Here is a 23,415-nt window from a genome sequence, read left to right as displayed (position 1 = left end):
TGGCGGATTCATGTTGATGTATGGCAAAACCAATACAATATTGTAAAGTAATTAGCCTCCAATTAAAATAAATAAATTAAAAAAAAAGAATTAAATGAGATAAACTATATTTTTAAAAAAAATCTTCCCTCTTTGTTTTCCACTTCTGATTTTCCAGAAGAAGGAAAAATCAGAGTTTCATATTTCAAATTCAAAGCTCATGTTTTGAAACCCACAGGCAGGCAAGCCATTAATCAAGCCTTTCACAAATTAATGATCATCACTTTCCAGACAGGAATGAGCGCAAATGTAATTTCACAAGAACAGACTGTTCTCATGGTTCCCCTAATATGCCTCACAATTGGGTTAGGTAAAGAGCCAGGGAAAAATAACATCCTTTGTGGGGGTGTGATCAAGCTCTGTGTTCTGTCTTAAAGTGAAATCATTCTTATATGCCTGTGATTTTCTGTATATCAAGCCTGTTTATTATTAAAGTTTTAAATTGATAGCTTTATCTTCTATTGAAAAAAAAAACACTTAATTTCCCTAAGCTCGTTCAGTATAGGAAGAAAGAGGCTGCACCACGTTGCTACCAGCCCACAGTACAGGTCTCCTAATAGCTAGCAGAGAGCCAAGAGAATGGATGCGTGCATTGTTCTTTCTTCTTTGCTAGGGAATCATGAAGTCAGATGCACCGCCTTTGCTAGCAACTTTAAAACTGAAAGCAGCAAGGCGAACAGGCTCAGCTAAAAACCACACGTTTCTGGATTTCTATGAAGACTAGAAGACAACACGGTTTTCCACTTACGTCATGATGAGAGTCTCTTCCCCAGGTTCACCCAGAACCCCATCCACAAAAAGGGGAATAGATGTGAAACTGTATTTGCTCCAAGATCTCCCTTCATCAAAACTCAACCTGATGACAGAAAAAAAAAAATTATAGTCATCGGATCTCAAAAGAAAATCCTTTCAAAGAAAAGATACTACCAACGAGGAGAGAATATATTTTGGAAGTACCTGGGGCATTGTCAAAGTGAGCCTTTGATATGAATAAGTGTTCTTAATTACATCAGAAGGTGGATATACAGCTAGCCAAGTGATTTGGGGCCCAGATGTATTATAACATCAATCAGTGGAGAGCTGAATGAAACTGGAATGATAAGTCGCTGATAGAACTTTTTTAAATTTGGATATCTTATTAGGTCTTAGATCTCAATGTGACCCTCTCTAAAACCTTGCTGTCATCTAGCAGGAGGCCCTGCAGGTGATTCTGAGAACAGTCACCTTCTGAGACCACTGCGATGGACTTAAATCAGCCAGCTCCACGTGATCAAACCCTCAGTGGTATCCTTCGTACATTGTTACAAATCCTGGTTGACCCCCTGAGTGACTGGGTGCAGAAGAACAGGCTCTTGAAAGAAAGCGAGGACTCTGCAACTCTGATGGTCATACAGGACGTTTGCTTTCCCCTGCCTTTCTCTGGGCTGCCTTCCCTCAGGCTAAGCCTCTGGTTCTGTTATTTCTGCAGCTTTCCCTTTGGTCCACCAAAGTAACCAACACTGGAGGGAAAATCAAGCCTCTGACTGTGAACGAGCTCACCTGTGCAGAGAGCCACTTTCAAACACACAGATAAAGGAATCTATTGAAAACCCCTCTGGAAGTTAGGCCTTGCATGTTCATCTACAGAAGACCTATAGGGAGAGTTTCAGAAAACCACCCTTTCCCGCCCGCAAAAATGAGGCCAAATGCGATCAGAGCAGAAGTGACACGCACTGCTGATCTCTGTGCAGAATGAACAGAGTGAATGCAAATATTAAACTTCGGGAGACAATATTTGGGATAGGTGGCTGTGAGAAATTAAGCTATTCAGAGATTATCCTTGACAACCACTCTACCCATGACTGTACTGAAAGAGTGAGGCGCTGGAGGTACTGATGGGGGAGAGGGGAGCTGTCACATTCCAAAACCATGTATAATTGCTCTCTAAAGGACACAAGCAAGCTCCCTTTCTCTTTCTCACTCTCTCTCTCTCTCCTTTCCTCTTGCTTCTTATAATAAAGCAAAGGTATAAGTTATGTTCCAGCAGACCATGACAATTTACTACAAGCACGGTTATAGTCTGTCAGCCTGACTTAGACTGGTCTTAGCTGTGTGCAACCAGTCCTGGGTACAGGATTTAGGGGCAACAGGTGCCTTTACCAGAGATGTCGAATTGGGAGAGATGTGTGCTTCATAGCAACCAGGACTCCACCTTGATCCAGATACAAAACACTGTGCTCTTCTTCAAAGATCTGGAAGAGGAAAAGCACATACACAGCACCACACCCCCACCCACACACACCCAGGGTTCAGAGAATTAGTCTTCATTTGAGGCAAAATAATCTCTCCATGAGCCCCCATGATAGAACTGGGCTCCCCCAAATCTGTGGAGAGACACAGTTACGAACAGTGCTTCCCCACGTGGGTGACATGTGCCACTGGAGTTCCAGAAAATGATTTTAGGTGCTCCGCAAGAGAAATTTAAATAATAACTAAGAGTCATGTGTTCATATTTCTATTCCTGTCATTTTGTGGTGAGCTCTGTTGGGTTCCATTTATGATTATGTTGACATTTGTGCAACTGTTACATTGGGTCACATCTTTAGATCAGAGAAACCTTGGAGACACACTATTCCAATACTCTCATTTTCACAGATGAGAAAACTAAGGTTTAGAAGGAAGTGGTGACTTGCCTAGGACCAGGTAGACGATAATGGATGATGCCAGGACGGAGCGAATGACAGTGTCCTTTCCACATGCAATTACTTCAAAGTTTCCAAGTGTTACAGGGGACAGATGTTCCTGTTCAACTCACGGATTCTCTAGCCAGTCATAGAGCAATTCTGATCAAAATGAAATCATACCTTTGGGTACATTGTCATTGGGTCTCTCTCTGTATGTGGAGAGAGGAATCTGAGGTAAAATGAAGACTGGCTAGAGACAATTTCTAAGTCCTCTCCATACGAGATGCATCTTGTCTTCTCACAGTCACTCTGTTACTATAGCCTTGTCTGTGATTGCACTATAGACGTAATTGTTTCCACTCTGTCTACTTCTTACATTCAAGATGTACCCAGGACTATAGGAGAGACTTATTTGCTTTGTTTGGGATGTTACAAGGAAAAAAATGTGACCCTGGCTCTCTAACTATTGTCCATAGGAAGCTTAATAATGCATGTTCCTATATATATCCATGGAGAAGGAAATGGCAACCCACTTGAGCATTCTTGTCCGGCAAATTCCATGGACAGAGGAGCCTGGAGGGCTACAGTCCATGAGATTGCGAATAGTTGGCCACGACTGAGTGACTGAGCATATATATCTCCAAGATCAAAACCCCTGGAATTTCTTAAGCAAGTTTCTTTCCTGCCCCACTCTTTTCAAAACATGTGAATCACAGTGCAGATTATGAAGCTAGGAGAGGGTAACTAGACCGTAACATGGACATCTTTGCCTAAAATTTAAAGCTCAGTGTTCTCACTGCTGTGTGATTACCTGTGCATTAGATTTCAATTTATGGTGCTAGTTATTGTATGATAATTAAATGTCAGTGGCTTATTAAAACATATTTATTGAAGTGTAACAACCAAGCATTAGGCACCTATTTTGTTAGGACTGCTAAACCTCATTAAGCTCCTGTTTTATAATCTAGGAGTATCTAATTTTCATTCAGAAGAAAGAGGAAGCATTTAAGCTAAACACACTGGTTGAAAGTGATTCCATTCCTACTTTCCCGAACATATGCACCCTGATGGTTATTACTCTGTCTTCTGCATATGAGCTTTAAACATCTCAGAGCACCACCTGGGTAATGGCTTTTTCTGAATCACTGCATTCTCCTCTATTCTGACTTCAAGGCAAGAGGAATTTACGGAGGCAACCCGGCATTAGATAGGTAATCTCCCTTCCAGGCTTCATGTTCCCTACATAATAAACTCTCTAGATTTCCCGCTTTCTTTTAAGGGGAAAATTCAGTCATATCTAATTTTGTTTCATTGTTACTTATAAACTTTCTTACATATAGGCTGTGATAAAGTGTCATTTTTTTAGGACTTTCCTGGTGGCTCAGATGGTAAAGAATCCTCCTACAGTGCAGGAGACCCAGGTTTGAACCCTTGGTTGGGAAGATCCCCTGGAAAAAGGCATGGCGACCCACTCTAGTGTTCTTGCCTAGAGTATCTCATGGACAGAGGAGCCTGGCAGACTACAGTCTATAGAGTTGCACAGAGTCGGACCTGATGAAAGTGACTGAGCACGCACGCAAAGGCTCACTTATCACACAAAGAAATCAAATTTCATAAATATTTGCTGAACTCAGAACTTTTGTAAGCCATGAATAAAACAAATAAGGGAATAAACACATTGAGAAGCTTTAGGATTCATGTGTGACTGAGTAAGTTCCCAGAACTGAAACAATCTGGACAATTTTTAACACATTTAAACACCAGTAACTTAACCAGGATACTTTCTTACCTGTCTCCAAGTGTTTCCCGCATCCGAAGAAACAAACATGCTGATGTCACTGTCTGACAACTCAGAACCTATATTACCTGGAGAGAGCACATCACCATTAGTGAAGAGAACTTTCTGCAAAAGCTAACGACGGGCTGTGCTGGCAGTGTGCACTGCCTGAGGTGGATTTCGACTGCAAACACTCTATCTGAGCAGGGTTTTTCAGCATACTTGCTTCAGGGTCAGTGGCTTAGGTGCCTTTCAAAAATATTTTTAGCTTGCTCATTAAGTTCCAAGCACAGCTACTGGGCTTCTTAAAATAAATACAATTTATAGCAGTGAGCAGACCAGGCAAGCTGCTTACCTGAAGCCACTATGATGCTGGGGGCTGTGTCTCTGCTGGCGATGATCCCTGATGTGTAGGGATTCTCAGAGACCTTAAGGTGAAGGTGTAGGGAGCAATAGGGCTGAGAAGAGGAGAAATGAGGATCATGAAAGTACACCATCTAAATGGTCATTTAAAACTCAGATTCAGAGCTCCTAACCATTCATTCAATCATCCCACCCATCCATCCACCCATCCATGAACCCATCCATCCGCCCGTATTTCATTCCACAGATATCTGGTGCCCACTAAGTATAAGACATCTGCCAAACTGTTGAAAGAGAGAGCACTTTCATTTCAAGTCTAGTCTACTGAAATAACTGCCGTTTGGCCATTCAACAAACATTTTAATACTTTATCTGCAAAACATGTTGTGTAGTTTTATGAAAGACTTAACACTGACTAAAATTTGGTCTCTGCCACTGAGGAGTATACAATTTAAGATCTTTCTATTGATTATCATAAAGGAATATATTTTAACAGCCATGAGATAAATACAGACAAAATATGAAATTCTAGGGGATAGGAGCCTACATTTAACTTCGGTTGAGGGGAAATTTCAAGGAGAAAATGGCGACGGAGGCAAAGGTGGGTAGGATTTGAATTGCAGATGAGATGCTCAGAGGGATAAAAGACATTTCGGGTCTGAGTAATATCAGTAACAAAGAAAAGGAGCAGAAGAGTGGAGCTGTAATACAACAGGTAGTTGGGTAAGACCAATGAGGAGAAATGGGGTTTGAGATTGGACAGAAAGTACAGCCAGGCTGGAGGTGCTCTGAAGAAGTCACTTGGCATCTCTTAGTCATATGAAGCCTTGGTCTCAGTTCTGTAGAAGAAGCTGTATGACATGTGGAACTGTCTTTACATCCGCCAGACAACTGACATAATGTCTGTGTAAGGGTATTATCAGATTCAGTGTAATTCAACATAGAAGTTCTTGTAGATGAAACACGCAAATGACAACAATTTAAACAAAAATTTAAGGGACTTGTTTGTGCATACAAAACTCCATCAAGTTTTCAGATGAAGACATCAACAGTTTTCAAAAAAAAAAAAACCAAACAGGATAGTAAATCTCACACAAATTTCATTTAAAATTGTCCTTGTACTGAATCATCAACAACGACAAGTTTGTGACTGAACCCACGTCACTTTTCATCTCTCAGGAAGATTATTTTCTAATCTTATCGACTTGAGTTTTTGAAATCACCAATGTACCTCTGTTATTACTTTCATTCTGCTCTGTAAGTCTCAGCCAGCAGATATTTAGAGAGCGACAGAGATGCAGTGATTACATTTAGATGGGATAGAGTAAATGACAAACTAAAAATGAAACTCAGAAGTAAAAGCAGCCAAAACCCTGGTGAAATGACACAATGGGTCACAATAGGGTATTTCCATCACTGCCAACAGAGGGAGTAAACTCCCAAGGAATGATGACCATAATAAATGGTTGGCTTTGCATGAAAATTTCATGTACAGCTTTCAAAAATGGAATTCTTACTCTGCAATGTTCCATAAGGGTAAAAAGACCACCCCTGTAAGAAGAAACAGTCAGACCCCAAAACTTGGCTGCCTTTTGTCCAAGAGGAAGATTAGCGAGGGTATGGTATGCTACAGAGGCCCCAAGGAAGTGCTGATCAACACTCAGGCAGATGCTGAGACAGGATAACCAGAGGTGTCAAACCATGTGTCCATGAAAATGTTCCTGACAACTGCAACCTATCAGATCTTGCTTTCTCTGATTTACCACAGCTTATTTACCACGCACAATCCTGGATCATGTCATCGAGTATGCAGAGTTTTATCGCCCTAAGAGATACACTTGACAAATAAAGAGAAAACATCAAGTACTGCTTTACATCTTCTGTAAAATCTCACATAGAATCTAAAAAAGACAATCAATAAACACTTGAAATATCAGGCAGCACTTTGAAGTTAGGGCATGAAAGATCTTACTTTACTGTTCTACTCAAAACAATGCCAGAAGTACATGGGCTTAGGTATTATTATAAACCACATTACCAGAGAAACATGAGAATATCCATGGTATTCAAAGAAATGATTACTACTATACTTAGACACGGGGGCTTAGTGGATGGCCTTTTATACCAACAGAGCAGGATAGCCCTGGCCAAGAGAGCACCCAGGTGGCAATCTTCAGTCAGCCACTGGTCACATATGTCATAGCCCTGCAGTTCAGAAGACTGTGAGACTAACTTGCCACCTGACCCAGGGATTATTTATGAGAGGGCACTTGCCATTACATAAGAAAGAGGGCATTTTCAATTGGTCATTTCAGCACTGCTCTGTTGCTATGGCTTTCGGAGGCCTGAGAAAAATTAATTTGGGAAGAAAGGACACCAGTTCCTGCAGTAGCAGCAACATTACAAACGATCTTTCTCGTGTACTTTTTTTTTTCCCTCACTTGCACATTTGTAGTACTGGATTGCCCCCAACTGGTACAAGGAAAATATTCTATGGTTTTTTTCCCTTTCTTCCTTTTTTTCAAGAAAGTTACATAGTCCACATTGCAGAAAAACGATGTTAAGTGATTCATCTTCACTTCTTAAACTTAAACGTTTACAGTTGAACAGTTTGGGATATTTATTAAGGTGAGGTCACCACAGATTGATAGAGAGGTTGTTATAATGTCTCTCAAACCACTGCAAACTCCTGGAAAACATGAGACAAGGCATTCCAGTTCTTAGGCACATTTTGCCCAGGAAGGGGGCACTTTGTCCATTTCTGCCTTCCTGCCTTCTTTTCTCCCATTAGGGAACATATACTGGGTATCTTTCCAGTTCAGTTCAGTGGCTCAGTCATGTCCAACAATTTGCGACCCCATGGACTGCAGCATGAGTTATCTCTAATTTAGTATGAGTTAAAACACAGCTTATCCCAAAGACCTTTATCTATTTCTCTTCACTTCTCATATTAAAAATCTACAAAACTGTACACTGGAATCACCATGATCTAGGAGCTGATCTATAAGAACAGAGGGACAAACACATGTGTTTGGAAGCTGCCTGTGGTTCTGACTCACACATAGGCATAGGGAATGGAGTATCACCAGCTGGTCAATACCAGGAGCAACTAGATCCTTAGTCGTCAATCTTTCTGGGGTCAAGCACAGATTTTGAAATTCTGATGCAAACTGAAGACTCTTTCCCAAGGAAAGGGCACAAAGGAAGCACCCACAAAGGTTTGCATTCAAATCCCGGGAGCTCACATGCTCCTGAAGAATACCGTGGACCTCTAGACCCCAATCACCTTCCTTTGGCCTTATGCTTGTATTTCTTATTTTAACCAACAAAATCCTTTGGCCACTGCAAGTGTCCAGTGAATGCCTGTTGAAGTCAATTGATCTACGAATGAATTGCTGTCTTCCTGGCACTGTGGGGGAGCAGCAGAGAAGGGTTAAATGATCCAAGACATCCACACACACAAGACATCCTACACACACACTTGTACAGCTTCTGATCTTGAGTTGGAATGTGGGATCCACTGAAGTTTTTGTCAGGAGTCGGGGACAAAGAAGAGGGTGGCCCCAGCCAGCTGGCTGGGTGGAGGGCATTCAGCACTGCTGAATATGGAAAGTGGCAACCAGTGCAGAGGAGCAGGAAGCAGGGTCGAGTCTCCTGGGGCAGCTGCAGCTTAGCTCCAGTAGGAAGCTGCCAACTGAACCCATCGAGAAGGCATGGTTTCTCTCCATGAAACACTAGGCTGTCCCTTGGGGCCTAAGGATTTGTTCCAGGCTCAGCTCACATTTTGCCTCTAGGGAGCCCAATCCTGAGGTTCTGCAGTCAGGAGGACCATGACCTATAACACCCTATCTAACTGTACAATGTGGTCTTCAGGGGAAAGAAATCCCAGCTGAGCCCTCCAGGCAATCAATCTAAAAGTCCTAAAAATACAGCCCAGATTACCCTGGATGTCTTATTCCTATATAATGTATTTTACCAGGAACATTCCATTTGGGGCTGCAGTTCTGAACTTGTTCCACATTTGCAACAACCCTGCTGGGGGAAAAAAAAAAATCTCTTTTCTAATCACTAGGCTGTGTTTCCAGTGACACTGTCACTTTCCAAGTATTCACAATCTAAAATCTTTTTTTATCTCCTCTCTGCTACCAGCTCCCAAACCTAAGGAAGTTTTTAACAGTCTGGGTCTCCTAAAGCTCAAAGATCTTTCTTATTCTGTGCCTTGGCAGAGTTGTATAATATTTTTTTGTTGTTTCTTCTTCCTTTTTTCATTTTCTTCTCCTCATTCTACTGCCTGTTTTCTAAAGCTCAGATTTAAAGTACATTAAATAATAGGACTAAAGAGAGAGGAAGGCCAAAAGACTCTTGGGTACCGTATGTCTATATCTCCTTCATTGATTTTTCCTCAGTCTCAATGAGCCTAGTGATTCTGTTAACTGTGGGGTCAACTTGTACACATGAACTTCAGAAGGTGGCTATTATAACACATTTTTCAGTGTGACTATCAATAGCAAGGAAAGGCTTCCACTAAAGTCCAAATACGAAACTCAAACATCTGTCCATGGCATGTCCGCCTGAAACAAAGACAACACTCTCCACAACACAAATATTAAGCACCCACCATGTGTCAAGTATGGCTCTTGAGCTAACTCTTCGGTGACCAAAAAGAGCACCATGGTCCCTATGCTTGTGGAGCTCACAGTGAGTGGGAGGAGATATACTAGCAAGTCAACAGATGCATGTGCTGATTACAGAGTGAGAAAGATCCTGAATAAAAAAGAAATTGGACCAAGTGCAGTTTCAGAGGATGCTCAAGAAAGCTCCTGAGATGGAAGGTTCTCAAACAAGGATCTGAATGCCAAGAAAAAGTCATACTAGAAGAAGGGCATTTTAAGAGATACAATATAATGGCAGATACAGAGCCTAAAACATAAAAGAGTGCAGTGAGCTAATGGTATGGAAAGGCATGATCTCTTCCCTCACCATGGCCAATGTGTAAGGAAAGAGAGAGTCTGGAGACCAGGCAGGAGAAGTGGACAGGGGCCAGACCATGCGGAATCTTGCAGGCAACAGTCAAGTATCTGAATTTCATTCCATCTGAATTAGAAAGTCATTAGAAGGTTAAGGAAAGGAGGGACATGGTCTGAATTTTTATAGTTTAAGTTGACACCTTTATGTAAAATTTGAGAAAAGAACAATCTAATCTCTAATGCTGCTGCTAAGTCACTTCAGTCGTGTCTGACTGTATGCCACCCCATAGACGGAAGCCCACCAGGCTCCCCCTGTCCCTGGGATTCTCCAGGCAAGAACACTGGAGTGGGTTGCCATTTCCTTCTCCAATGCATGAAAGTGAAAAGTGAAAGGGAAGTCGCTCAGTCGTGTCCGACTCTTAGCGACCCCATGGACTACAGCCTACCAGGCTCCTCCATCCATGGAACTGTCCAGGCAAGAGTACTGGAGTGGGGTGCCATTGCCTTCTCCACTAATCTCTCATGAAAGAAAGCAAATAAGAGGTTGTCTAGGGCCAAGGGTGTGGGTACTGACTGTGAAGAGGCATAGAGAAATTTTTTAGAGTGATTAAAATATTGTATCTTGACTGTGGTAGCTGTTACAACATGAGTCTATACATTTGTCAAGATTTATCACTAAACTCTTAAAATGCTTTTATGTATGCATATTTCAACTCAATGAAGTTAGATTTAAGGGGGAAAGAAAGGTTGAATTGGCTGCTATGGTGAGATGAAATTGCCAGGTAGAGACAGGAGGAGCAGCTGTCACTGTAGGGACAGGGAAGAATGACGATGCTTGTATTAGGACGGTCTCAGTGGAGATGGGGATATACGGATATACAGTGATACGGCATTTATAATTCGGAGGCACAGCAATTAGACTTCGTAACTCTGGGCTGGGGGAGGAGCAAGGAATGTCTCACTAAGTGCTTTGTATAAGAGGCATTTCTAATGGTCCATTTATGATGCCAGAGCACCCAGGAAAGCCTCTTTAGGTGATACAGTTGGCTTTTTCTCATGGGCATTCAGTCATCAACATGCATGATGGGATGGAAGATAGCCTTAAGCCACTGGGACATCTCCTGCATCTTTGTCTTCAACTTGGAACAGCTGAATGAGGAAGGTGGGCATGTTTTTAAAATGCTATTTGCCTTTTAAATAGCCAGTGGGAATTTGCTGTATGACTCAGGGAACTCAAACTGGTGCTCTGTAATTATCTAGAGGGGTGGGAATGGGGGGTGGGAATGGGTGGGAGGTGTGAGGAAAATTCAAGAGGGAGAGGACATAATGTACACCTATGGTTAATTCATGTCGATGCATGACAGGAATCAAACCAATACTGTAAACCAATCATCAATCAATTAAAAATAAATAAATATTTTTAAGTGCTATATGCCTTGCATAGCGTAGGCATTCAATACATAACTGCTACATTCACTTACTCTGTAACTGGATTTGTGTACTGAGTAACCACTGGCTTTTTCCCCCTGTAAGTTGCCACTAATAGCTGAGTGGGAGGCAGAATTTCAGACTGCTTCCCCTGATACATGATATACATGATATACATGATACTGTGATATCCTCTGCAGCTAATAAGGTCAAGCTATGGCTGTGGCATCTTCTCCATTGGGAGGGTGACCTGCCTACAGCTGTAGGAGATGAACCTGCAAAGTGACTGCTCAGACTTCATGGGACAGAAGGAAGCAGGCTCAGTGTGCATAACATTAAATAAAGCTGGGACTGTTTGGTGGGTGTGAATAACTGGTATATATCCAGTCCTTCTTACTAAAACTAAGAGGTCTCTTCTCTAGCTTTACAGACTGCTGTCTCCCTTTTATGAATTTAAATGAAACTTTGGATTTGTTTTCTAGAAATTAGCATTTAATGATATATTATTTTACAATTAATCCCTGCCTCCCCTCCTTCATTCACTCAGTATCAAATTCATGTGTCAAGTAAAGGGCAGGTATCATAAATACTAAAAAAAGTAGGATGTGACCTTATAATCATTCACTCATTAATCTATTCTCTCTCAAGTAGACAGCAAACTTCTTGAAGACAAGACACATTTGTGATTCTTCTCTTGGACACCATCATATAATCAAATACAAAATAATTTGATCTAATCTATTTACTGCCCCAATGCTAGACAAGTTTTTACAAGCCATATTTCAAAGCAGAAGTCAAAAAATTTGTTTTTAAGGGTCAAATAATAAATATCTCATTGATGGACCACACAGTTTCTCATGGCTATTCAACTCTGCCACTGTAAAGCAAAAGTATCCATAGACAATATATAGGTGGATAAGCATGACTATGTTCCAATATAATTTTATTTAAAAAACAAGCAGTGGGCTAGATTTGCCCCACAGACCATAGTTTATCAATACTAGCTTTATATAATGACATAAATGAATGGAACATATTATAAAGAGTACCGATTAAGGATTTAAATCAGTGGTCCTTACCTTTGTTTGAGGCATAAATTTCTCTGAAAATATGAATAAGCATGTCCACTGGAAAATACACTTACACAATTCTGCATTCAGTCCACTAACTTTACAGCTGAATTTATGTGTCATTAGATCCTTAACAGGTTATTCATGGGAAAGTAAGGGTATCTTTTCCCACCACAACTGGAAACTATCATACTCTCCCTTAAACTACAATATGTGGTCCTTATCAGAAATTGGACAGCAACTGAACATCCTTGGAAACAAGCAAGAACCTTACTTATGTTTTCTTATGGCTTTGGTCCATCACAAGCAGCAAAGCTGTGACTCTTTTCTATAACCGCCTTCACACCCTTCCCCATCCACTCCTGTTCCTCAGTTGAGCAAGAAGCCCTGGGCCCATGTACATCTGCTTGTTGACCTCCATCTCCAGCCCTCACGTGGGGCATTTCACCCCCATATGAAGACTCACCAGCACGCAGTGCACAGGGTCCCCTCTTAGGTCTGTGTCTGGAGCCTGCAGCAAACGCCAGTCTCTGCCTTTGTTGTATGTGATGAAAGTCTTCACTTGGTTGTCAATCTTCTTGTTAGCCAAGAACATTCCCTTTATCCCTGCTACCTGGGAAAAATTGACATGGCTGAAAAATACCTCAATTTGAGAAGAAATGTAATTATTGTACTTACAAAAGAAACCAGACTATCAAATTCAACTGTGATCACTTGTCTTGAAGGAATGAGAGTGAGGGTTGTGCTTATGTAACGACTCCACGGGCTGTGGGAGACAATGCAATAGCCCCATGCCCCCATGCTTGGGCGATCCCAATGCAAGCTTGACAGTCTTCTTATCTCCTCTAAGGTAGGTTGACAGTAGCTTACAGCTGCCTAGAGATAAACTGATGCTGTTGGTTCTGTGCTTGGCAAATGATAAACAAATAGGGGGGTACAATACTTTGGCCACCTGATACGAAGCACTGGCTCACTGGAAAAGACCCTGATTCTGGGAAAGACTGAAGGCAAAAGGAGAAGAGGGTGGCAAAGGATGAGATGGTTAGAAAGCATCACCAACTCAGTGGACACGAATTTGAGCAAACTCCAGGAAATAGTGGAGAACAGAGGAGCCTGGCATGCTGTAGTCCATGGGGTCGCCAAGAGTCAGACAAGACTTAGCGACTTAACGACGACAACTTTTATTTTATTTTAGGCAAGCACTCATAGTCTTAAATACTTTATCTCCTTTAGTTATTGCAATAGTCCTTTTGGGTAAATATCACTTACTCTATTTCACAAGTGAGGAAACTGAAGCTCATTCAGGTAAAGTGAGTTGCCCAGGATCACAACACCTAATGTCATATAGATGGTAAGTGGTAGCCCAGGGATTTTAACCCAGAGCTCTGTGGTTTCACAGCCCCTGCCCTTAATGATGAAATCACTGCACTATTCACAGCCTTGGGCAATTAAAAGAGATCAGTGCGAACTCTGGATCCGATGACTATCACTATTTTTTTTTTTCTGTAAAAGGTCTATTAAACTACCAAAATACATGAAGCAAAAGAGAACAGCTTTTAAACATAAAGAAGTAGGTTTTCCTAAATTGTCAAACAATTCCTCCTCAATTTCTATAGTACTATTAATCCTACCATAAACAGCCCTTATTATTTATTTGACTCTGCAAACATGATTACTTTTTCTCTTTTATATCTTAGGAAAGATGCAACAATAAAGAAGTTGCCAAAACTGTATAGGAACAAATCATTAGCTGTGTGCCATATTTTTCACATGTTTTAGAATTAAACATATTTATGCATAATTGACTCTACTTTAAATTATAACAATCCAGGAAAACTTGGTAGTGAGAAAAGGGTCTGAAATGTGTTGACAGGTGCATTCTAACATTCTGCAAAGGTTATCTCATTTAATCCTCACAAAAGCCAAAGAGATACAGCCTCATCTGAGGATGAGGGAATAGAAACTTAGATTAAGTGGCTTTCTGGAGCACAGGCAGAGAGTAAGTGAATAAGCTAGAAAGAATACCTGAACCCATTTAACTTAACTCAGGTCCTTTATCTGACTTCCCTTGTATATTATAATATGAAAAATTTAAGCAGAAGGATGAAACCATGGTATCAGTCCTTGCCATGTACAAAACACTAAACCCAGTCCTTTTTAGGTAAAACCTCCAGTATTTGCTATAAACCTGCACAGCACCTATCATCCCAATTCTACAGACGAGGAAACAGGCATAAATGAAATCTAATTGCTGAGGATCACAAAGACTTGGGGTTCACACCCAAATCTGTTAGACTTCCGACATTCTTTCACCAAATACAGCTCTGACTTTGTCACTTCAAAGAGGCTGGGCTTCTATCAATAGAACACGCACGTTTTGCCTTTGCTTTTGACACAGTCAAACCTCATTAGTTCGTACCTGCTGTTTTGGCATCTGGGATAATTTAGAATTGAGCCAACTTTGTACTCTTTTGCAACAACAAGTTTGTTAAGCAAATAAATGGTATAAATGAGTTGCTGGGGGGAATACTTTGAACTACTTAGGAAAACAAGCTTCATTTGGGGCCTGTAACAGTAGCCAGAATACTTTTTTACACACTGTGGATCCTCCACAAATGTGGAAGACGTAAATTTCAAGGAATACTCTACCTCTTAACAATGGTATATTAATTGCAAACAACGTTTATTTATTCACTACACCGGCTCCATAAGGATTACACACCAGGGAAGCCCATGTTGGTCTTGCATATGTTCGAGAGGCTGTTACATATTTAAATGACACTATACTGACAATTCTTTAAAGCTTTGATTTCATAAATCAGAATTTTCCCACAGTTGTACCTGTCTTCCCTCCATAGCAGTACCAAACATGGACAATGCAACACTCGAAGTTTATAGGACATAGAGAAGGAAAAAAAAAAAACAACATTACCTATTCCAGTTGTTCCCTTGCCGTTTCCCGCCCTGTTCCTCTTTTGGCCCAGGTGTCAGAGCAGGGCTACGCGTGTTTAGAAGCTGGTGCATTTGATTTGCAGAAGCGGGTGACTTTATTGGCCCCTGATTGTCTGGCTTTATCAAATGCCTCTAGAGCTTTGTAATTCATCTCTGGCAACCTGGCCTTCAGGTTTATCTTGAGGAGTACAAACTTAGCAAAGCCAGGGGGATGCATCACAATAAAGGACAGAGCTGAAGAAGGTCTGCTTATTTTCCTCCTGTGGCCAAGGCACTTAATCCGGGAAAATCCCATTTGGAGGGTATTTTTATTTTATTTATTTATCTGTTTATTTAGGCTTCTTGGGCTTGGTCTGCAAAGATGGTCAGCCTTGCCTGCTGTTAGGTTTTTGTGCCACGCATGGTTCCTTTTCCCTGAGCCTGGGAAGCCCACCTGCCTGTCTCAGTGCAAGCCTGTTATGAGGTCTCGTTACGTTTCTAGAACTTCTACCCTCTTACTGTGGACTCTGGATACAAAGGGAGCAGTATTAGTACCCAAAATGTGGAATATGTGTGTACATGTGTGTATGTGTGTGTACATATATGCACATATGTAGTAGTGTGTGTGTGTGTGTGTGTGTCTAAGGTCTAGGTTTCTGCTGAGGATGAGGGTACACATTTTTGTTTCCAAACAACTCCCTCTGCATTCACATCATGAGCCCATTTGTGCACTGGGGTGGGCTGTGGTGGGATGACAGGGCAGGTTGTTGGGTGGAAGGTGGACTAGTATTCCCACTGAAGCATGCCTTCACGTAGACACGGAGGTCAAGAAGATGCGCCTATGGAGATGGCACACCCCGCTGCTGGCAGTTTGCCTCCCTTCAGGGAAGAGCTGCTATTACCTCTTCTGCCTGTCTCAATTCTGCACAAAGATGCTGAGTATGTTGAGAAGCCACTTTTATTTCTTTGTCATATGGGGGAATATGATACCCAAAGTTTCAAAGTTATTTAGTCATTATTTCTTATTCTCTAACATCCTACAAGCCAAAAATACCACATTGACTGGATTTTTCAACATGAAGTGTCAGAGTTCAAACCTCAAGACAACACAAAGCCCTGCCCTCAGGATATCAGCCTCAAAGTGCCACCTTTACTTCTCTTCTCTTCCTTTTTTGATCATGAAGGCTACCCCCACTCCCTGGGACAGCATCCCAATGCTGATCTCTCCCTACCCATCCTTCAAGACCCAGCTCAGTAAGTCTTTACCAGAAACCAGAACCTCTCTTTTAATCCTGACTGTCCCCAACTCTTCTTCTCTGCCCTTCAATATGTCTCCCACACAGATGGTATCTGTATCTTGGCTCTCAACAACCATGTAAGCTTCTCAAGGGCACTGGTCTTCCTGGAAATGTGTCTGGTACTCCTCAAACTTCTTACCACATGTGACTTCTTCCTAGCTTCTCCTGTCATCTTGCACATCATCATGTCTCACTTGGGTATAACTTCTGGATTATCATTTAATCCACCATATTCTCTCATTGAAATTAATAATGGAAAGTCAGTTTATACAAGAAGTGCTACTTTTGTTTTTAGTAAAATAGTAAGAATTCTGCATTAGAAGAGAGAACGAATTCATAGTGCCCCAAATTGATGAAATACTTAAGAAATGTCAGACATGACATGAAAGGCTTTTTGCAAGCAAGTGCGCATCCATCCCTCCATGCAGGGTAAGTGGTACACTCATTGCATCCTCATCCTACACATGCAAGAACCAATCACTCTAAGGTCATCCCCCCAAGAACTTTGGGAATGCACTCCACATCAGTGTGTCTGACTTGAGAACCCAAGAACCTAACCCTTTGGCAATACTAGTTCTTCAAACTCCTCTCTCATCCTGAGAGAAATGTTATATGTAGATATTACAGGAAATTGCTTTTCATTCATTCTTCAGTACATGTACTCAGTAGTTGCTCAATGAATATTTTTAATATCCATCACTTATGCATTCTAAGTACCAGGAAAATAGCACCTAGAATGTCTAAGGAAGTATACATTCACTCTGCAGGTTTTTTTTGAGAGTCAGAATATGCCAGGTCCTGGGACTTAGATTTCTTTAGTGATTTTAAGAAAGAATTCCAGATAACTCCTTTGTTTCTTAATATTCCTCCCTAGAAGGTGCTCTCCTACCCCAAATCTTTCATACATTCCACATGGTGGCCATGTTAGAAAGATTCCCACACAGGAAACTTTGCTTATTTCCCTAATGCTGACTGGGAGCTGATTCTTCCCATCCTCTCTATCTCAGACTTTAATTATGAATCTGAAATATCAAACTTAGAAGAGAATTTAAAAAATGAATAAACGACAATGGCAGGAAAGAGAACATATTGCCACCATTATGTCTTTGGAGACAGGATATTTTTTGTTCTAAAGAGAGGATCCCAGCCAGGAGAGACACATACCCAGCAAGTGCCTTTGTCATCAGAGAACTCACTGCCAACAAAGACTAAGTATTTTTTCCTTCCCTGTTGTCTTGGTCAGGAAGCACTCACCTACCCAGGGAGAGAATCACCTTAAATAATTAGAGGATATATTCTATGTCTTGCAATAACTATGTCCTAAATGGGAGAGGAATTTTCTTCCCTACCTCTTATGCTGGATTGTAAGAGGTAGTCTTTTCCCAAGAATCAAGGTGTAGCTACATCATCAGAATTGTGGAGCTTTCTCTTTTGGAGAGAGGTGCTCATAACATCAGAGAAGGCAATGGCACCCCACTCCAGTACTCTTGCCTGGAAAATCCCATGGACGGAGGAGCCTGGTAGGCTGCAGTCCATGGGGTCGCTAAGAGTCGGACACGACTGAGCGACTTCACTTTCACTTTTCACTTTCATGCATTGGAGAAGGAAATGGCAACCCACTCCAGTGTTCTTGCCTGGAGAATCCCAGGGACGGGGGGCCTGGTGGGCTGCCGTCTATGGAGTCGGACACGACTGAAGCGACTTAGCAGCAGCAGCAGCAGCAGCTCATAACATACAGAAGACACTATGTGTGTAACAAAATGCACCACTCACCAGTTACATCTGTCATACCGCCCACTGTGCCTCACTCATGCATGCATACATTCTGTGCATTCTGAATTCGCAGCCAGGTGGCTACATTCTCAACACAACCCCTTCTGCTTGTCTGGGATGAACTGCCATTGTCCATTAAACCAAAGGGCTCGCCATCATCATTAATTAATATCCCCTTCCCAGAGGAGGGAGGATATTGCCCAGAGCTGTCAGACTCCGTATCATCATCCACTCCAGACAGATATACCAGGAACCATGTGTCTCAGACACACTCATCGCAGCTCTTTTGCTCCGGCCACCATTAAGCCTGCTGTCTTCTGTGACCTGCTCCACGTGGTGCCACTGGAGAATTGTGCTCCTCAGGAATGACAGAATCTTAGGACACTTGTTTCTAGGATTCTCTTGCATGAACACATCCACCAGGCAAAAGTGGGAGTTTCGGGATAACATAGGGTGAATTTGCTTAAACTGCAGGCTCAGGACTTGGTTTAGTAAATGGTGAATAGGTCCAAAGCCATCATCTGTTGATTCTGTTTATGCTGGCTTTTTCCCAGACCATTTTCTTCTTCCCGTCTGATCTCTTCTGTAGGTATAGTCTAATATGATTTATGCTGCTCTCTAATGGGCTTCTATCTTATGGTTACTACTTGGCCACAATCAAATAGAAGCCTGAATGCTGATCTTTCTAGAGACACACAATAGTTTCTAGTTAAAAGATTGCACACTCTAGAATGCAGATCCTAATCCTGACACTTATGAGCTTTGTAATCTTATAAAAAATGATTGCATTTTCTCTGCCTCCATTTACTTATAAACAAGAGTGATGATTACAGTCCCTGTGTCATAAAGTTAATATATAGATTGAATGAGATAATTTAAAAGCTTCTTTATAAAGCATCTAAATGGTATCCCAAATATTATCTATTTACTGTGATCTTTCTTCAACAAAAATCACTACCCAGCATTTTTGCTCTGAGGCCAACTTTCCTGACTCACATCTTGACTCTTCATGAATGGGGTCCATGGCAATGGTTACCTCACATTGAGGGGAATTTCTGGCATTTCAATAACTAAACCATGTAAGATAGGGCCCCAACACTTTGTCCCCAACATTTCCCTATCTCAACACATACATACACATGGTTCTGGTGTAGCTGCTGCTGCTAAGTCGCTTCAGTCGTGTCCGACTCCATAGACGGCAGCCCACCAGGCTTCCCCGTCCCTGGGATTCTCCAGGCAAGACCACTGAAGTGGGTTGCTATTTCCTTCTCCAATGCATGAAAGTGAAAAGTGAAAGTGAAGTCACTCAGTCGTGTCTGACTCTTTGCGACCTCATGGACTGCAGCCTACCAGGCTCCTCCATCCATGGGATTTTCTAGGCAAAAATACTGGAGTGGGGTGCCATTGCCTTAGAGAACTGCATTTGTTGTAAGGTTCCAAGGAGAGAGTGAATAAAATGATTATTTTTTATGAGAACTGTGCCTCCCTCTGCATTTCCCACACTGACTCACCAATGATACATATGCCTGATACCCAGACTCATCACACAGTCATGTTACACAGTTCACCTCGGCTAACATAATTTAAACAGCACATGAGAACAGCAGGTGATCAGCATGTAGAAGCCAAGAATGCATGTCATCTTCCTCTGTCACCCCCAAAACGTGAGCAGATGTGCATTCTATATATTCTATCTCTGTCACCCCCACCTGGCGTGTTGCTCATCTCTCCTCCTTATTAATTCATTTATGGATTTTCTTGCTTCTCATTTATCTCTAACCACTCATCATTCATTGTCATTCTACTGGGAAATTCATGCTGGATGGCTTTCAGCTTCCTGCTAGGCAGAACAATCAGCTTTAAGGAACACTTGTGCCAGGGTCCGTGTCAGCCAATATTCTTTCTATCTAGGTAATCAGCCTATATGGCATTGCTGCTCTGATCACATCAATTTCAAATCAAGTTGCTGTGAACTGCCAGGTTAATAAAACAAAGCCTCTTCTTGCTCTGGCCCCAGGATGCAGAACACCTTTACAGAATGTAGTCCCACCACCGTTCAAAGTGAGGATAATAAGAGCCAGCAGCTTCCCTACAGACAGTCAACTGAAAGGAGAGATACAAAGGGAAAACACAAAGGTTACCAAAAAATGGCTGGCCATGTTCAGAGCCACTCTGGTTCCTCTTCTCAGCCCCTGCCTGTTAGTAATTTTTGATTTCAGAAAACCATTCATGGAGACAGTTGCAAATAACAGGACATGACAAAGTCATTCTTGTTCAAATCTGACATCTTTTCCATCATCAAGGGACTAATTAAAATGTTTTCCATTTTGGCAGAAAATAAAATTAACCAGAGAAACCATTCCACATGGACTTAAAAAGAGGGAGAAGGTCAGCAGGAAGGAAAAACACCAGCTGAAAATCAGAAGATGTTTTCAAGAGAGCAGGGACAGATCCAAGGCCAGAGAAGCCAACTGGCTGATTAGTGTGGGACCGTTGAGTAGATTTCACACTCTCGAAGCAAGCTATTTCCACTGTAAATGCTGGATCAAAGCAAGAAAATGTGTGATATTTCAACAAAACACACTTAAAGTTTAAATGTTTATATGACATTTACAAAAGAGGACTGAAATGTGGTAATTTACATTTGTTTATAAGAAAAGGTTCAGATAGTAAAGAATCTGCCTGTAATGCAGGAGACCCGGGTTCAATCCCTGGTTGGGAAGATCCCCTGGAGAAGGAAATGGCAACCCACTCCGGTATTCTTTCCTGGGAAATCCCTTGGACAGAGAAGCCTGGAGGACTATAGTCTATGGGGTCACACACTCTGAGAAGAGTCAGACATGACTGAGCATGCATGCACAGCATAAGAAGACAACTTTGGTGATAAAGGATGGCATGTGGCCTTGCTAACTGCAATACAGGAAGAAGTAGAGATCCTGAACAGTGGAAGTACATTGGGCATTTAAATAATATGGGTTGGTTTTAAGATTATAAGACTAGAACATTGTTTTCAGGCTTAAACTCATTGAAATGTAATATTGATTATACTATCTATAATCTGTTGAGTATTGCTATATTTCAGGCACTGTTCACAGTACTTTAAGAAGATTAGCTTATTTCATCCTCAAAGAAATCCTATCAAGTAGATATTACATTTATCCCCTTATTTTAAACAAGGAGACTAAGGCTCAAAATTTGTTGGATTTATCTCACAGAGATATATATGTGTCATGGCCAGGATTTAAATCCAGCCTGCTCGACTCCAAAATTTACACCCTAAATCACAATTTTATCCAACATGAATTTAAAAGTAAATCACTAGAATATGTAAATGTTTTCCAGAATACATGTTCTGTTTGAGGCTGAGATATATGATACTATATTTATCGGGAACATGGGCAGGAAATGAAGTGGAAGAAATTTGTGACTGCATAATAAGTTTGCAGGGTATTTTCCTAAATATATACACACAAACTATGTCGTATGCTGTCTACTGTAATTTCCATTACAAATACTTGAGCTCTGAGTTGTGCTTACAGTTCGCTAACATGCCTTTATGCATACAGAGAAGTTTAGATACTAGAAAAAAATTCCCCAAAATACCTAAAGATGAAGGAATATAGAGAGCATTAAAAGAATTCCAATGATAGGTTTACATTTCTTAAGTGAAATTGGCTTCTTTCTTTGACATAACTGGATATAATTCCCTTTCTACTCATCACACAAACAACTTATATTCTCTGAGCTTATCCTCAACCAAATGACAGTATCATTGTGACTGAACACATTTAAATCAGTTTTATAACTATTTTTCAATAGAATATAAGTAGATGTTTGCACTTCCCAAATTCCAAATATGTTTTGTAATGGCTCATTATAACCCACTATGAATCCTTCATAGCACAAAACTGACACATGGATAAAATCTGTCCCCAAATAGCAGCTTTCTTTTACCTGACTCTACTTTAGATAGCCAGTAAAGTGTTGGTGTTTGTCATGAAAGCTAACTGAGCCAACACATGACTTTATTTTGAACCTGGTCCTTCTGAGAAAACAAGGGTCAGAGTTCCCTTAAGGAAATCTGGTAAACTCTGCTTTTTGTTTCTCTTCCTTAGCCCTCTTTAGGAAAAGAAAGACACATGAATCTTATCTTATACATTGGACCCCTAAGAAGATGGCAATCAGCCTGTAGAGGTTATGTAGTCAGAAAGGTCTTCAAGTCCAAGTGAGTGTCTTTTTCCCCCCAATATTTAGCTACAATAATTTTCAAGTTTTAGTTTGTATTGGAGCATAGTTGATTAACAATGCTGTGTTAATTTCACATGTACAGCAACATGATTCAGTTACACATATATGAAGGATAGCTTGAGAGTTTGGGATTGACAAGTACACACTGCTATATTTAAAATAGGTAACAAACAAGGATCTACTATATAGCACAGGGAACTCTGCTCAATATTCTGCATGAACTAAATAGGTAAAGCATTTGTCAAGGGAGTGTGTTCTGATGCAATGCAAAGATGTTCTCTTCGTTCTTTCTTTTGAGATGTAAGAGAGCACTGCCGGTCACTTCTTTGCTCCACCCCTGACATCTATTAGTCCTTTAAGACTATTTTCAAACTTCATACTAGACCCACTCTTATTCAAACCTTTTAATTACCTGACTGCTTCCCCAGATACTTTCCAAGTCCTCTGGACTTGGTCAACAAAGAATTCCTCCCAGAGATGTCTTGTGAATTGCAAATTAACCAATATAAATGTTCTGCAATCCCTTCCCTCTCCCAAACAGACTGAGGCCATGTAAGGAACTAGTCATTAAAATGACTGAGGGAAGGGCCAACCCATGGCCTTCAACTGCCGGTCAAAGCACCGCAGTAGCTGAAGACCACACATGTCTTGTGACATACCTCATAGAGGTCGATCATGACGTTGCCCTCAGGGCCTCTGCTGCTCTGGACATTCTCTAAGGCCAGGGTGAAGTAGACTCCACGTGTGTCTGAGATGTAGAGGTTGTACGTGTCATTCTGGTTCCACTCCTGGACCGCTGCAAACACTTGGTTCTCATCCGTGCTGATGACGTGCATGTCCTAAGGAAAGACACAGGGA

The 23,415-nt window shown here is 41.3% G+C and overlaps 1 protein-coding gene across 3 annotated transcripts in view; it reads right to left on the bottom strand.

Annotated features, from left to right (window-relative positions):
• Nucleotides 1-23,415, bottom strand: part of SORCS1 (sortilin-related VPS10 domain containing receptor 1) — a 577,390-nt gene that overhangs the window by 106,758 nt on the left and 447,217 nt on the right. For all 3 annotated transcript variants that reach the window (XM_010859390.1, XM_010859389.1, XM_010859387.1), the window contains exons 9-14: nucleotides 23,217-23,396; nucleotides 12,774-12,920; nucleotides 4,835-4,937; nucleotides 4,492-4,568; nucleotides 2,179-2,270; nucleotides 788-895 (exon numbers count right to left, since the gene is read on the bottom strand). In XM_010859390.1, the coding sequence (XP_010857692.1) occupies nucleotides 788-895; nucleotides 2,179-2,270; nucleotides 4,492-4,568; nucleotides 4,835-4,937; nucleotides 12,774-12,920; nucleotides 23,217-23,396 (707 nt within the window). The remainder of the gene's footprint in view (nucleotides 1-787; nucleotides 896-2,178; nucleotides 2,271-4,491; nucleotides 4,569-4,834; nucleotides 4,938-12,773; nucleotides 12,921-23,216; nucleotides 23,397-23,415) is intronic.

This window comes from Bison bison, unplaced genomic scaffold (genome assembly GCF_000754665.1).
Source record: "Bison bison bison isolate TAMUID 2011002044 unplaced genomic scaffold, Bison_UMD1.0 scf7180017864456, whole genome shotgun sequence".
Lineage (NCBI taxonomy): Eukaryota > Metazoa > Chordata > Mammalia > Artiodactyla > Bovidae > Bison > Bison bison.
This window is presented reverse-complemented; position numbering and strand designations above follow the sequence as displayed.